The sequence below is a fragment of the Eublepharis macularius genome, chromosome 6, assembly GCF_028583425.1.
Source record: "Eublepharis macularius isolate TG4126 chromosome 6, MPM_Emac_v1.0, whole genome shotgun sequence".
In the NCBI taxonomy this organism is placed as follows: Eukaryota; Metazoa; Chordata; class Lepidosauria; order Squamata; family Eublepharidae; genus Eublepharis; species Eublepharis macularius.
In genome coordinates this window covers 15921040-15937422 of record NC_072795.1, presented here as the reverse complement: position 1 = coordinate 15937422, position 16383 = coordinate 15921040, and the positions used below count along the sequence as shown (strand labels likewise).

Genomic DNA, 16383 nt, shown 5'->3' with positions numbered 1-16383 from the left:
CCACTCCTCTCAGCCCCAGCTGTTTTGTGGGGGTAATAATAACACTGACTTTAATTTCAGATGGGTAACTGTACCACTCTGAGCCCTGTGGCACAGTGGTAAGCTGCAGTACTGCAGCTCAAGCTCTGCTCACGACCTGAGTTCGATCTTGGCGGAAGCCAGGTTCAGGTAGCTGGCTCAAGGTTGACTCAGCCTTCCATCCTTCCAAGGTCGGTAAAATGAGTACCCAGTTTCCTGGGGGTAAGGTGTAGATGGCTGGAGAAGGCAATGGCAAACCACCCTGTAACAAAGTCTGCCAAGAAAATGTGATGTGACACCCCCCCCCCCAAGGTCAGTAACGAGTCTCCTCAGTGCTTGTCCAGGGGACTACCTTTACCTTTAACCATGTTGGTCTCTAGTGGAAGAGTAAGATATGGGTCCTGTAGCACCTTAAAAACCAACTAGTTTTCCAGGGTATGAGCTTCCAAGAGTTAGAGCACCCTTTATCAGATACCTGACATACCTGACAAAGAGAGCTCTGACTCTTGAAGACTCATACCTTGGAAATCTAGTTGGTCTTTAAAGTAACACTTTTCTCGGTGAAATCCTAAGCAGACATACTCCAGTCTAAGACCATTTAATGGGCTTAGACTGGAGTAACTCTGTTTAGGATTGCACTGTTTGTTCACCGACTTGATAGGAGCACTAATCCGTCTAGAAGAGCAGTCTATAAGCATGGCTATTAAGGCTTGGAAGACACTGCCTGCCTCTGAGCATCCACAGAGTGAAAGTTGCATAACAGCCCCTCCTCTTCAGATTTCTTTCACCAAATTGATTAGAAACCAACTCCGAACGCACTCCTAAAAAAGAGAACAGGGGTTATTGGATTGCAGAGAAAAACTAGGTAAAGAGGAATTACCACAATTTCTATAACCCCACGCCGTCTCTCATACACGGCCCTTAACCGGCAAAACCGAGTCAAGCCAAGCCTGAAAAAACCCCAACCCGCTCCCCCCCCAGCCCCTTCTTCCGCCTCGGCCGTCTAGCCTCAAAAGCGCTTGTGCCCCCGCGAGGAATGAAGCCGCGGGGCACCGACAGAGACATTTGTGAGGCGAGGAAACCAAACTCTGGGGACGCTGACGGAGACGCAGGGCTTCCCACCCCTTCTCAGCGGAGCTCCGTGAGGCGACAGCCATGAGGGGGCGGGAAGGCTGAGGCGCGCCGCCTCACGCCCTCGAGGCGCGGAGGGGGAGGAGAGAAAGAAGAGGGATCCCTCCGCCTCGGTGAGTCTCCGCCGGTGGAAGAGACCGAGGGCGGCGCCGCTCCGCCCCACCTTCCTCCGCTCCGCGCGGAGCCTGCGTCGGAGGCGAGGAGGGGGAAAGCCTTGAGGGCGCCCCCGTCCCCCTCCCCCTGCCTCAGGTGGAGATAGTTTCTAGAAGCCCGTCCCAGCGTCCTTTGCGGCCCCAACATGGAGGAGCTGACGGTGGAAGTGCGCGGCTCTAACGGGGCCTTCTACAAGGTATCGGCCGCCCTCCTCGCACGGCGCTGGGGGTGGGATGGGGGCGACGGGGAGGCCGAGGGGGAAGTCGGTTTCCATGGTTACGGGGCTGGAGGAAGAGTAGGCCTGGGGGGGCCCCCGGTGAAGAAAGGGGGGGAAGGCCTCTTGGTCAGGCCTGGGGAGGGAGGCGGGGAAGATGGAGCGCCTGTGTGGTTCTAGGTGTGTGAGGGGTCGGGGGCCAAGGTGGGCGGCTTGGGATCCCGGGAAAGGCTCTGGGTCTGAGCATGTGAGGAAGGCTTCGCCACTCTCAGTTCTTTATCCCCCTCGTGTTAAATGAGGTAAAACCTTTCGCCCTCTCTGTAAAAGTAAAAGAAAGGGTTTCCCTTTTTCCCAGGGACTGGGATGCTGTTGAGGAGACTCTTCAGGGGTGGGATTTTTTTCTTTAAAAAAAAGAGATTTTTGACCTGATAACCTTGAGCTGTTAGGTAAGTATTCCGTGGTTGAAATGGAGGAGGGTGTCCTAATTTTAAATTTTTAGTGTGCCTGTGGGCTGTTTTGGGGTGGGGCGGAGATTGCATAGAGCAGGGGTCAGAAAGGCTTGTGGTTTTGAGTCACTCATGGGATGGGATGGCGTGGTGGTGGTGGTGGGAATTCCCATAGCTTTTACTCATAATTATCTTCTAACTCTTTACTAATGCTTGATTCAGGTTTCTGAAGTGTAGAGTTGTATTTTTAACAACACAGACCCAAAGCACTGGTGGAGGGTATGGGGAAGTGTTTATAAAATGTGGTTGGAAATAAGCCAACGTCTGTGGAGTTTTGAGCACTGAAAATAAAAGGGAAAATATGCTGCTTCCTTATAGAAGGAATTAGGAATGTGTGGCAACTTTAATGCTTTTAGAGTCTTGGACTTTATTTATGTCAGCAGAAAACTTCCTTCGCTGCCACCCTCCCTGGTATGCCAGGAAGTTACAGGATCAATACAGGATACTCTCAGCTGTTGCCTGTCAGTCTTTCTCCCTAAGCCAAGCCTTGGATGCTTGAGAATCCTAGATCTTTTTATGGTGTGAGGCCTCTGTGTTCCTTTGCAGGAGCACTGATAGCAAACCAGCATTGTGAATGCTATTTATCTTTACTCTGTAAGTGAATTATACTTTAGTATAAATGCATGATAGTATTCCCATCTGTGATGGTACAACTCACATTTTTTTAGGTAATATAATCTATGGTATATTTTGCTTGAACTGAGTATTATAAATATAGTTGTCATTTAAAGGATTGCTACTAGATTATGTTCCAAGTAACTATTAACTGCAGTCCTATAAAACAGCATTTATTGTTTTGAAGCTATAACCACACTTCTGCATTTGACATATTTTTGACCTTGAACCACATATTGAAAATGTACTTTGGTTTTGCATCTAATGGAATACATGAAATGGCTTGAAGTATTTTAAAAATGCAAAATACTAATCATTAAGAAAAAACCTTTAGGATTGCAGACTTGTGAGATATGGGTGAATTTACAGATTGAAAAATAGAAGTTTGTGTGACAGATGTGATTTCAGGACAGTTCATTGGCTCTGAGTGTTGGAATACTCAAATTTACAGTGATTCCGCACACGTTGGATAATGCACTTCCAATCCTCTTTCTAGATCATTTGGAATGGATTTTTTTTTGTGCGGAACAAAAAATCCACCTCAAACGATTGATAATGTGCATTGAAAGTGCATTATCCAATGTGTGCGGAATCAGCCATAGTTCCATACTGTGATGAGTCCTTTCTCACTGTTTAATGCAAATTCACACCATTTCAGAAAGTCCTATTTTGGTAAATAAAATTAATTAAATAATCTGTTGAATTTGTTTAGCCTTGAAGCCGTTGCACTTAGCTACTACCATCTTGCTTTTGTAACTTATCTTTTTGTATGTGCTTGAGAAAGGGGGAGGAAAATTGGGTTTAGAAATTAAGCCTAAGAGTTGGGAGTAGAATAGGAATTGGATATGATCCTAGAAAAAACAACTGTTGGAAGTAGCAGGCAGTATTCCTGGTTGAACCCAGTGAAAATGACATACTTTTTCACCTGAACTGTATTTGAGCAATACTTCAGGCAACCGTAGCTCACTTCTATGATTAATGTAATCGCAGGCTACTCATTTACAGCCAACTCAAGGCCATTTGTGATACACTTTCCTCCTTGGGAAGTTCTTTGGATTGGCTGTGTGAAAATAATAAATTACAGAATGCAAAATCTATGTAGATTTTTGTAGAAAAGACATGTAAACTGGAGTCTTTTTTCATCCTATTTGTAGACATTTCCAGCAAAACAAAAAAGGATCTGTTTTCCAAGTGTTCCTCTACAGGAATTGTCTCAAAGCATTGCTATAGAGGAAAAATGTTACTTGTGCAAATGGCAGCCATAAACATCTCTTCTGGGCATGGGAGGGCTCAACAATTTACCCATGCCAAGTAATGTTTTAAAAAACTAAAGAATCTGTAAAGCAGCACAGATCACAAGTTAGCAAATTGTTTACTCTGGCTGTTAGTTTTTGCAGGACATTCAAATTAACTTCTACTGGCCAAGGGAGATTAGCCCTAGAAGCCATTACTGCTGTAACTTTCATTAGTACTTTCAGAAATTGATATATACCAATTCAGTGACTCATTAGTCTATTTGGCACTGATCCTATTAGAATTTATTGGAGAACTTTGGCAGAAGCTTTCTTATGTCTGCTTTGTTAGGTGACTATCAGGCCTAAACTCCTTAGCTGCATTCTTTTTGAGCACAAAGAAAGTTGTGGGGGGGGGGGAATACGTTGGTTGCCCATGGAAAGAGCAGTTCTGCTTCTGGCAGGAAAATCTTCTTTTCCTGTCACTGAAGTTCAAGTTACTGGGAAGGATCTATGGCTGTGTGATAGAATATCTGCTTGGCATACTGAAGGTTCGATCCCAGGCATCTCTAGTTAAGAGGTGATGTGAAAGAACTTTGCCTGAGCACCTGGAGAACTATTGTTGCTGTGAATAAACAGAACTGATTTCGATGGACCAGTGGTCTGATTTGGTATAAGGCAGCTTCATGTGTTCAGTGCCGCGGTTTCTAATCAAATACTAACCAGTATTCATTCAGTGACCAAATTTCCTGAGATTGATGGTGCTTCACATACACTTTATGTTGTGGTATCACAAGTGACTATTTACATAACCCTCACTTATCATGCTTGTGCTACTTAATAGTTTTGAAAAACACACACAAAATAGGTCTGTCAGAGGTCACTAGCCTTGATGACTAAAGGGAACCTCCACTTTCAGAGGAAGTGAACCTCTGAATACCAGTTCCAGGAGGCAAACTTCAGGGAAAGGCTTTAGCCTCTATGCCCTGTTGCTGGTCCTCCTTGGTAATCGCTGGCCACTGTGTGAGACTGAATGGACCACCCTAGTCTGACCCTAAAGGGCACTTCTTATGTTCTTATTGAAAAGGGATTTTTTTTTGTTAGGGGTGGGATGGGAGCATTCTTCCAGACTTCTAAAACTTTGGACCATAAGAATGTTAAACATAGTGGCAAATACTAACTTCTCCCCACTGCATGCAAAAAGACGATACTTAGTGCTTCTCCCTCATGTAGAGTCCTTTTTTGCAAAATAAACACAGTTTTTGAAGTTCATTATTTCCTTGCTTCATGTAGTGTGATTGTTGTAATAGTTCTGCCCTCATTGTCACTCACCATCTTAATAATTGGGGGTTCCCATCATTATGTAGGAAAGTGTAAGATGGTTGAACTCTCACTTTAAATTATTGGGACACATTTGCCCATATGCACATGTGTAGCAGAAAGTGATGCATAGGTGAGAGTCAGTTGGCTAGGGCTTGATGTTGAACTGAAGAGAACCAAGCGGCTACAGTGGGGTGGGGTGGGGGGGAAATGGAAGATATGCACAATTAAGTATGTATCTTTTGAGCAAGATTCCCTGCACCCACCATGATATCCCTCAAGCTCAATGTAGGCGTTTACTTTTCACAGTTGAAAAGATTGTATGGTGTCTGTATCTGAATGTACATGGAATGGACCTCTGAGGATAAGCGTTCTCTGAGGCTTACTCTCTCCTACCCATTCAAGAGTTTTTTAAAAAACTCTGGTCCAATTTCCAAATTATGAATTGTTAGCATTTACGATACATATTGGCTACTATCCAGTGGTTTGTTAAGCCCCATTGATCTGCATTGTGCTGCATTGTGACCTATGTTTAAAGTTCTTACTATTTGTGTTTATATTTTTTAATACAAAAGATCAGTTTAATTTTAAAGTTGATCTTTTGAAGAGATCAGTTGTAATAAACTTTTTAAAAAGTTTATTCATAGATAAACATCAGGTCCTGCTTCAGCGTTAATCAGTATTTTAAAACATAGGAGCAAGGTGTGTAAGATAGTGCCCGTTCATCAACAGAGGTTTGCTCAGTTAAAGAAAAACGAGTAATGTTTCATGTTTAAATTCTGTAATCAGCATTAAGCTGAGTTTGTACTAGTCTCTCACCACCTCTAAATGTCTCTTGCCCTGAAAACCCAGTGGGGTCTCCATAAGTTACCTGCTACGTGATGGTACTTTCCACCACCATCATGACTGTAGGAGAGCGGCTTCCAGATGAGACACATGCCTTCTCTTGCTCTCTGCTTTGCTCAGAAAGTACACTTGAGGGAACAGTTTCAGCTGGATGGATTGGATTTGCTCCAAGTGGGTACTGAACTAAGAGCTTACTAGAGTCTTTAGAAAATTGACAGTCACTGTATAGGGATGGAGGTTCTTACTAGTAAAATTCTTCTGTGCCAAGGGTTGCCTATGCAATATGACATGATTCTACAAGTTCTGTTTCTTTGTATCAGTTACATGCAACTAAAATACGCTGTTGGTTTATCATTTGTTGTCTGTATTGCAGATGTCATGCTACATTTAGTAAATTTGTTGCAATACTACAGTATTATTATGCTTGTTCTGAATTAGTTACCACAGAAGTGAAAATATTGATTCAGCGAGTTAGGAATCCTGGGATAAAAAACATATTTATGATTGGGGCAGTGAGGGTGGCTGAGGTGTGTGTTAGTTTTTCTATTCTTCTAGCAACTTTTATCATTACATTTTTAAACAATACTATGACCATGGAGGCAAAAAAGTGAGTGTGTTTGCATGCTGCACAAAAGAGGTTTTGGCTAGACTTTGCTTAGATATGCTCATATTTATGTGACTTGATGGAATGACTTTCTAAATAGTGTTGGATTGTTTTTGTCAGTGTTTTATCTGATGAATACATGTGTATGTGCATGTGTAATGTGTTCAAAATACATATAAAACTGCAGCTGGTCTTGAGAAATGCCTCATGGCCTCAGTGCTTAAATGGCTGTCTAAATGAATGTACTGCATAGACATAGTTTAGACAAGCTTTTTTTCTCATATCAGGGAGTGTCTGCCATTCATTTTTATGGTATAAAAATAAATTAATGGCATACCTTTTATTTGGACCAACCAAAATAACTCACCATAGTGTATAATCTTCTGAGTTCCTCAGAACTCTTCATCAGTTTTTGTGTTTTTAAAAAAGTTTTTATGTTAGAGAGGAAAATGGTATTTCAGGTCATTGTGGAAGGATACATGATCTGTAACTTATATGGGATGTGTTGTATACTTAGAGATGGGGTGTTGCCAAGTGCGACCCCAGCGGAGTTTTCCTGTCAAGAGACTAACAAAGATGGTTTGCCATTGCCTGCCTCTGCAACCCAGGGATTCACTAGAGGTTTCCCATCCAATTACAAACCAAGGCCGACTCTGCTTAGCTTCTGAGATCTGACAAGATCAGGCTCACCTGGGCTATCCAGGTCAGGGCACAATGTAATGTTCCTTGTAGTTTGTTTGTGTTCACATGAGAAATGTTTTACTGAAATTTTTGGAAAGAATTGGGAGATGTTAATAGATGAAGGCTTTTGCTTATATAGAAAAACCTGGGGAAAACTGTTTTAAGATATATTTACCAATGTCTTGTTAGAAGGAAATTGTCATGCAATACTGTTTTTATTTATTTGTATATCCTGTTTTTTTCTCTAATCAGGGACTCAAAGCTGCTTTTCACACCATTCCCATCTTACGCCTATTAAATTGTTTAAGATATCTCCTCATCCTGTTGATTGTACTGACTCATGAAATCTGTTTTGAGTCACAGTGAAAAGTGTAAACTATAAATAACAAATACAATAAATTTAACAAAACCTGCTGGGAATCTTCCTTATGAGAAATTCAGTGTGGATAGCAGAGAATCTTTGATTCCAGATGATATGGGAAATCTGCAGAAAAAAAGCTTGTGCTATTCTGTTTCATATTGAGGTGATACAAGCCTGGACAACTGTGGCAGTGTACAGTTTCTGAAGCAAACCTTTAAAGCTAGTACAAAAGATAAATATATTTTGTAGCTTTGAAAGTAAGTTTCCAGCCTTCAGACAGTTGATTTGATCAACTGTGATCTCTGCGACAGCTTGAGTTGCTTTCTGCTGCCTGTGAGTCATATGTCTCTTTTTGGATTGAGTTTTGCTCGGCTGTCTCACGTTCACTGACAAGTTGCATAGCTGTAAGGTTATTTTAGGCTATCTGATTTTGATAGTAGGGGCTCTGAAGAAGACAGACATTAATTTCAGTATTAATTTTATTATTCATTTCTTCTGTATTATGTCACTTTAAAAAGATCTAATCTTTTTCATTTACTTTCTGGGTGGTTTCAGTGACTGTAACATAATTTTGAAGAGTAGCATTTGTAATACACTTTAAAGGCAGTACAGCAGGAATAATAACTTTCTGGACAGCTAAAGTAATTCAGACAAATGTAGAAGCTTTCAAAAGAATTGTTTCTTTATTGCTGTGATTTTTCAAAGGACTTTGATGCTGTGTCACTGATTAGTTTCATTGAGACTTAGATGATAAGTGCCAGTTTCCAGAGTGCTCTGGTTTGGGTCCTTAAAGCGTTTTAGACAAATACAGCTCCGGCTGAATATAAGTTGGATTCCAAGGACGTATTCCACTAAAGGCAGTACTTTCCTTTCCATAAGATACTAAGTTGTGATCTGTAAAAGTTCTAAATACTTTTGTTTGAAATATTTGTTATATCTCATGATTAAATACTGAATCGCGACTGAAATAACATCATTATTGTGTTCAAACTGTACTATCTCACAATTCATGTATGTAGAATTTTTTTCGGTGCACTCTTGCATGAATATTGCATTGACTAACTCAAGTGTTTTGAAATATTTTATTTAAAACTTTTAAAGCTCCCTTTCCGCCCAGCTGAGGGTCCCCAAGGCAGTGAACAATAAAACATTAAAACACAATTAAGCACGCGTACATTTAACAATAAAAATAATGAGAACAAAACACGCAAACAGATGAAGGGTCAGTAAGGAAATGCCAGACAAAACAGAAGACAGTGATATAAGGGGACAGACACATCTCCTAGGGGAGGGAATTCCATAATTTTGGTACTGTGGCTGAGAAGGCCACTTCTCGGGTTGCCACCCAACTAGCTTCAGATAGTTGTGGGTCTCTGAAGCAGAGCCTCTGAAGATGATCTTAGAGGTTGGGTAAGAGCTTATGGGAGTGGGTGTTTCTTAAGGTATGTCAGTCCCAAGCCATATAGAGCTTTAGAGATAAATACAAGCACCTTGGCTTGGGCTAGGATGGAAATTAGGAGCTGGTGTTGATGGAACAAGACTGGAGTGATACGTTTCTTTGACCCACTTCAGCCAGAAGTTTGGCCCCAGTCTTCTGCTCCAGTTGTAGGTTCAGAACATTCTTCAGTATGGACTGTGACTTGTATGCATGGATGTGTTTAGTCTACTCCCTAATAGGAAGCACAAGGAGGAAATAGCCTCTATGTAAGAACTGAACCACCTCAGTTATGCATGCTTGAATTGACACTCGATTTTAAAATTCATACTCTGTCTTTCCCGCTGAAAATAGCGGGTTTCATGTACTGCTTACTTTAATTGAGTACTTTAAAATATTGCTAATTTGAGCAAATAGAACATTCAGAATAGTTGTCAGGACTTTTGTTTTTAGCACTGTGATCAACACATTTCAGAGGGATCAGGGAGACCCAGGTTTGATTTTCCATTCTGCTGTGGAAACTGACCATGGACCAAGCACATTCAGCCTAATTACCTCACAGGGTTGTTGTGAGGGTAAAATAGAGGAGATGATGATGTAAGCCACTTTGGTTGTACATTTGGGGGAAACACAGGAGGTAAATAATTGAATAAATACATGTTGAATCCATAGAATCAGCAAACTGGAAGGAACGTATAGGTATGAAAGGGGGATGAATGAGGCTTGCTAAGTAAGGTGCAGTTAATAGCTAGAAATTTACTAGTATTGATGAAATAAAGCGTGTGCCCTTCTAACTGCTTATGGTCAGTAAAATCAGTGACAGATTCTAAATCATATCTTTACTTGATCAAAAGATATTGCAAAATATCATAAATATTATACTTCTGATAAAAGTACATAAAAGCACATAGTTTGAATAAATATGAGGGTGACATACTTGTACATTCACAGAAACACTGAATAACACGATGAATGAAGCCTGTGGAGTATCCTAAAGTTTTAAGGCAAGCATAAATTGAGGTACTGAAAATATTAATGGCATATATGTGAAATTATAGCCCTCCCTCCCTGTGAACGGGCTCAGGGTGGGTTACAATAAAATGCTCAGTAGGCATTAAAACATATAAATACAGTTACATTTTTGAGAGAATTTACTTACCCTCCTATTCCTGTAACCTTGTAAAAATGGGGGGGGGGAGAGAAGGCAGCTATGAAGCTGCACATGGCTCTGATGCAGGACTTCATGACTGCAAGTCATCCTTTGAGGAGGCTTCTCGATTAAAAAAAAGTTCTTCGGTCTGATGCTCCCGTTGCTAAAGTGGTCAAAGTGGTTCATATTATCTGTACTGGATAAAATGCTACAGCAGGATTTGAATCTAGGGGCACCTTAGAAACCAAGATTTCAGGGTATAAGTTTTTGAAAGTCAACGTTCCCTTCTTCAGATACACTCTAAGAATACGTGTTGGTCTCTGAGGTGCTTCTCGACCCAAATCCTTCTGTTCAGTGTACTGCAGACCAACACGGCTACCTACCTGAAACTGGTTAAAATGCTCCTGCTTTTGGTGAAGAGTGAGATTTTGATTTTCTCTTGCAGGTTGGGGAGCTCATTTGCCCCTTGTTGCTAATTGGTTTAGAACCAATTTCTTCACCTGCTACATCTTCCCATACTTGGTGGGATTAACATATTGAGCCCTATTGTCGGAGGAAAGAATTTTCAGAGTTCTGTCTAAAAATATCACTCTTGCTAGTTAGTGCCTAGCATTTTTTTTTAAAATAGTGGTCTAGGTGCTTTGGGGGATCCTTTTTGCATGGCAGTGTGGCATAATTTATTTGGAAGTGAAGACAGTGAAAGAGACAATCCAGCTTCAGATTTTCTCTTAGTTTAGGGAAACTGGTTTTCCTTCGAACTACAGGAAGTAGCAGACAAAAGGAGCAATCAATACTGGAAGTTTACAATAGAACAAAAATTCCACCATTAACAGCATTGTTAATGGCTGCTGGATGGGAATGTTTAACTGACAAAAAGGGGAGCTCCTGGTATATTGTAACAAAAATATTTCAGGGCCTTAGTGCAAGTGTGTTTGATAAAAGCTACGAGGGATAAGAAAAACAAAAGAGGAGCTCTTGGCAATATAGTTAAGGAAGTGGTCCAGAACTTAAGTAAAAGTTTGTCCACAGTAAATTTTGAAGTTGAAGGTTGCCATGTCATGGGAGAGACATATTTAATTATTTCCCATTGAAGCTGTCATACCTATGAATGCTGCAGAGTTGTCATTCAGCAAAACCCCTATTTCCGCTCTCATTTTAATAAGCTCAGTGCAGTATTGGCCAAGTATGTTAGCTTCACTTCTGACAAAATTCCTGTAGGAATTGAGTCTCGGTTCTTGATTTTGTTGTTCAAAGATCCTTCAAAACTATTTACCTTATTCCGTGGACTCTTAACAAAAGTTGCATTTATGTTATAATCCATATTTTCTACTGAGATTCATGGTGGATTACACAATGAAGTCAGTACAATCAATTGGATAAGGGGGCCATCTAATAAACTGTATAAGTAGGATTAGAATTGCAGAAATCTGAAACAAAGTATAAGTATTAAACATGACATTTAGAAGTCATAAATAAGCCACCAAGTGCTCCAGTGCCCCCTCATCTTCTCCTTTTTACATATGGCATGGTGGTTGGAGACTTTCTGAATTAGGGCAAACTTAAGTTTGCTGTGACATCTAAATTTTGGAAAACCACAAATTGTGGTAGTTTGTTCTCTTGCCTACACAAACCGAGATTATAGGAATTAAAACTGTAATTTAGAATCCTAGTTTAAGAACAAACAATAGGGGGATTTTTATACCGTTTGGTTCCTGCAGTAAATAATATCCAAATGTGCTGGCCTGGCAATCCTACTTGTTTTGACACTATAGGAAAGTTTCTGTCCAAATATACTTTATTTGTTTATTACAGACTTATCAACTATCAACTTTTAGTTTTCCTTATGCCTCAGAAGGCAAAAATGAAATACACGTGCTATGATAGCATAGGTTGCAGCAGTTAGCAGTTCTTTCACAAGTAACAGGTTTTCATGCAGTTTTTCTTGAAAATGGAGATACTTTATTCCATAAATATGCTAAAGAGTATGCTGACTAATTTACAAATGATGCATCTTACGTTGTTCAATCAGTGAAAGAAGTTTAATAGGAAAGTAAGTATAGGATTACAGCTGTGGTTCCTGACATTGGGTGACCTAGACTTCACTAATGGGAAGCTCTAGGGTGTGGGGTTCTATCTTTCCAGACAGTCTCCAGGCAGTAACTTGTGATCCACTGAACTGTAAGCATATGAGAGGAAGTCATGTGATATATTGACATAACAGGAGGAAGAGCCACACTTACGAACTCCTGGGAGGGCCACTATGCCACAAGCGGACATGTAAAATTTTTGGAAATTTGGAGCTGTGAGGCAGTTTTTTTCTATTCTGAAAAAAATTCAATTTGGAGGAAATTAAAATATATGTAAAATATATGTACTTTCCTATGAAACCTAAACCTATTTTGGTGCTTTAGCATGAAATGCCTCATTTATAAAAGTTATCATACACTATTTTTATTTATTTATTTATTTTATGTCATTTATAGTCTGCCTTTCTCACTGAGATTCAAGGCAGATTACACAGTATGACATTAGTACAATCAGTATCAAGGACATTTCAATACAGTATCAAGGACATTTCATAAACAATACCCTAGGATAAATAGATACAAGTTTAAAAGACATAGTATTAGCAGGAATCCAGTACAGAGTAGAAAAAATACTGAAGCAGAACATAATCAATTCTAGGACTAACATTAGACAACGTGGAGCACTGGTGGTACATAGGAGTACATATTTAAAGCAGCAGATAATATATAAGGCAATATAGTGATGAAGTCTATGGTCCCTAATTCATTAGCGAAGCATCTGAGACCCCTTCCCTACAATACAGCCCTCCCATTTGAGTAAAAAGCCTTTTTGAATAGTTCGGTTTTGCATCATTTACGAAAAGCCAGGAGATTGGGGGCTCTTCTGGCTTCCTCAGGCAGGTAATTCCACAGGATAAGGGCCACCACAGAGAGAGCCTGTGTACAGGCTGCTGCTGACTTCACCTGTGTGCAGGCTGGCACCTGCAGGAGACCCTGTTCAGATGAGCGAAGCTGCCATGGAGGAACATAGGGAGGGAGGCGGTCCTGTAGGTATGCTGGACCAAAGCCATGAAGAACTTACTCATTCAAAAAGAAAAGCTTCAAGTTTTAAAAATGTAGCACTCCCCAAATTTACCAATTTTTGCATTACAAATTTTAAACAGTTTTTTGGGGAGAAAAATGGGATTCCCTCTCCCCCTATATTTTTCCTGTGCTTTCACATCTCTAACCACAAGCATGCACGGAGCATTGGAGGACTGATGTGGGGTGTATGTATGGAGGCTGTGCCAGGTTGTGCCAAGCAGAGGAAAGAGAGAAGGCAAGAGAAGGCTTTTATAGGTAGGTGTGTGTGTGTGTGTCTGAACTTCTCTGTGCTAAGAAGGAATAATCTCTACCATTGAGTGGCCTTTTCATTCTGCTGTGTGCACAAAGAGGCAGGAGGTATGGGGCTTTACTTCAGGTGTGCTAGCAACAGTACTTATAAAAAACAGCTCCTCAAAAGCAACACTGTAGGGGATTGAAGCCTAGCAGAGAACTGCAATCCCTGTGGTGAAGACCACAGATCTAGGGTGATGCAGTGTCTCTCTCTTAGTGGAAGGCATAGAGTCACTGTACCTTTGGTCCCTACAATCCCTCCCTCCTCACATACCCCATCTATTATACACAGGGCTTTTTTTCAGCTGGAACGTGGTGGAACGGAGTTCCGGAACCTCTTGAAAATTGTCACATGGCTGGTGGCCCTGCCCCCTGACCTCTAGACAGAGGGGAGTTTAGATTGCCCTCTGCGCCACAGTGCAGAGGGCAATCTAAACTCCCCTCTGTCTGGAGATCAGGGGGCGGGGCCACCAGCCATGTGACCATTTTCTCAGAGGGCAACCCACTGAGTTCCACCACCTCTTTTCCCAGAAAAAAACCCCTAATTATACAGATACTTTTCTAGTATTTAATATGCCAAATGGTACCGGATTTAGATTTGACCCAGCAAAACTCCATTTGATATCTTTTTGCCGGCTGATGCGGTTTCATTTAATAATTGCTTTTCTGGCTTTTCAGCCAATTGCAGATCCATGTGTACTATGTTGCAGTTTCTTTATTCTCAAAATAAAGCAGCAGCTGAGCAGGAGGGATTGTCTGTACTTGAATATAGGTTAAATGGCTAGCTGGTGAAGTGAGAGCTTAAGATTAAGCAGTTCCATTAACTTTTAAGCAGCATTTTGAATTTTAAAGGCGTTAGTTATGATTAGACTGCTGCTTTTAGAATTTTTCGTTAAGAATTTGGAAGAAAATATAGGATAAGCTGTCAAAATGTGGAGTTAACTTCATGTGCTCTTTGTGCTGTGCTGGGATATGAATATGATGTTATGTAGACTGACTTTTCCTGAAGATGGCTAATTCCATAATTCTTTGCAGTTATTAGTGTAGTAGCCACCCAAGCAAGGTATTGCTATGAATGCTGAAGCATTTGATTTGTACAGCAGTAAAAAGATTTGGGTCCCTGCTTATGAAGATGCTTAACATTTGGAAAGCTGAGCATTAGTGTTGTGTGTGGAACCAGTGCTACATTGCTTTGAATATCTTCTATTTATTTAAATGAAGGTTTTAGCTAGGTAGTAGGCAGTAAGGATGGCACAGTAAGGATGGCTTTGCTAGCACAGTAATTGCCATAGAAACAGGTCTGTGATATTTGAACAATTGAGTTTGGTTATTCTAGTACATCATGGTGGTAAGAAAATTTACACAATAAGAATCTGTGACAAGGAAAATACAAAAACTGCTTTTCAGTGACTGCTTCTTCCATATGATAGCACTTAATATCACGCTGGATATTCATGACTAGTCCAGGTTAAGATTATTTTTATAGTTCAAACTACTCTCTCTTCTCCCCAGTAACTGCCAAGAGTATTTGAGAATTTTTCCTATTCAACAGTTTGTGGCGGGTAGCTGGACCCAACTTCCATATTCTCATGATGAGTCTTTTTGGCCTCAGGTTTCTCTGTGCTTTGCTGAAGAGAGGAGGAGGAACCTTTTGCAAAAATACCTAGGCAACACAAGTGTGTGTGTAGAAATTTATAGACTTCTAAATTAAAACAGGAGTCTTATTGTACCTTAAGAGTGTCAGCCAACCAGCATCAAGTAATTACTTTGTTATTAACATTCTCTGTCTGCACCGTACAGTTTGAGTAACGCTGCTAAGCTTTGGAAGTGGCTCTCAGGTCTGAATTTGTCTCAGATTGAGCAAGTTACAGTATCAAGCATATACATTTGGAATCTGATTCAGTCTGATCAGTGGGGACTAGAAATTGATGTATCTTTTTGTTTTAAAATATTTTTAGCTTGCTTTTTAGTGGGAAGAATATTTCAAAATGGATTACTCTAAAATCAGACAAAAACTGCAATATATAGTCAAACGGTTTTAAAAAAAACACAACCACAGAGCAAGAATAATAGAACTGTTGGCTTCACTTACAAGCAATTATTAGTGTTTTCTACCCCTTTCTCTTCACACACAGAGAAGGCAGGAGGTAGCAGGAGTTCTTTCTGCGGACTTGGAAGAGACTCTGGCACTCTGCTGTTTCTTACCTTCTCTAAACAGCATTGCAAAAGAAAACTTTCATTGCAGGGGATGGGAGAAGATAGTGAGCTGCTTAGATTATCAGAGGTCCAAGACATTGGTTCTAGTGAATCAATTTGTGAATAACTTGATTTTAGTACTTGATTTTTTTTAGGGAAAAAATATTTTTGTCAAGGAAACAAGGAAGAGGGTATGGAGCAATTAAGCAAAGTCTGGGAACAAATATGAAGGATTAGAGTCTCTGTTCATATTGCAGGTTTCCATCCTGTCCTTTATCCTGTTTAGTGTGGAAGAGCTTGTATGAGGATTTGAAATTTGGTGTGTCCTTTTCACTTGGATCCTGGTGAGACAGTATGGTTCTTGGACTGGAGTTGGTCATGGCTGGATGAAGATTCTCTTGAATCCAACTTTGCACTTTTATTCTGACACGTTATCTCTGGCTATAGCTGCTTTTAATAGTTTCACTTGGTATGCCAGGTGCAATCCCTCCTGAATGTTAGAGTTTAACTATCGTATACA

General features: G+C 40.5%; 1 protein-coding gene across 2 annotated transcripts in view; it reads left to right on the top strand.

Moving 5' to 3' along the window:
- The first annotated feature begins 1235 nt into the window (after positions 1–1235).
- FXR1 (FMR1 autosomal homolog 1) overlaps positions 1236–16383 on the top strand; it is a 48435-nt gene continuing 33287 nt past the window's right edge. Inside the window, exon 1 of one of the 2 annotated variants that reach the window (XM_054982942.1) lies at positions 1236–1498. In XM_054982942.1, the coding sequence (XP_054838917.1) occupies positions 1448–1498 (51 nt within the window). In that variant the 5' untranslated portion in view covers positions 1236–1447. The remainder of the gene's footprint in view (positions 1499–16383) is intronic. The other variant, XM_054982941.1, reaches the window with a different exon arrangement.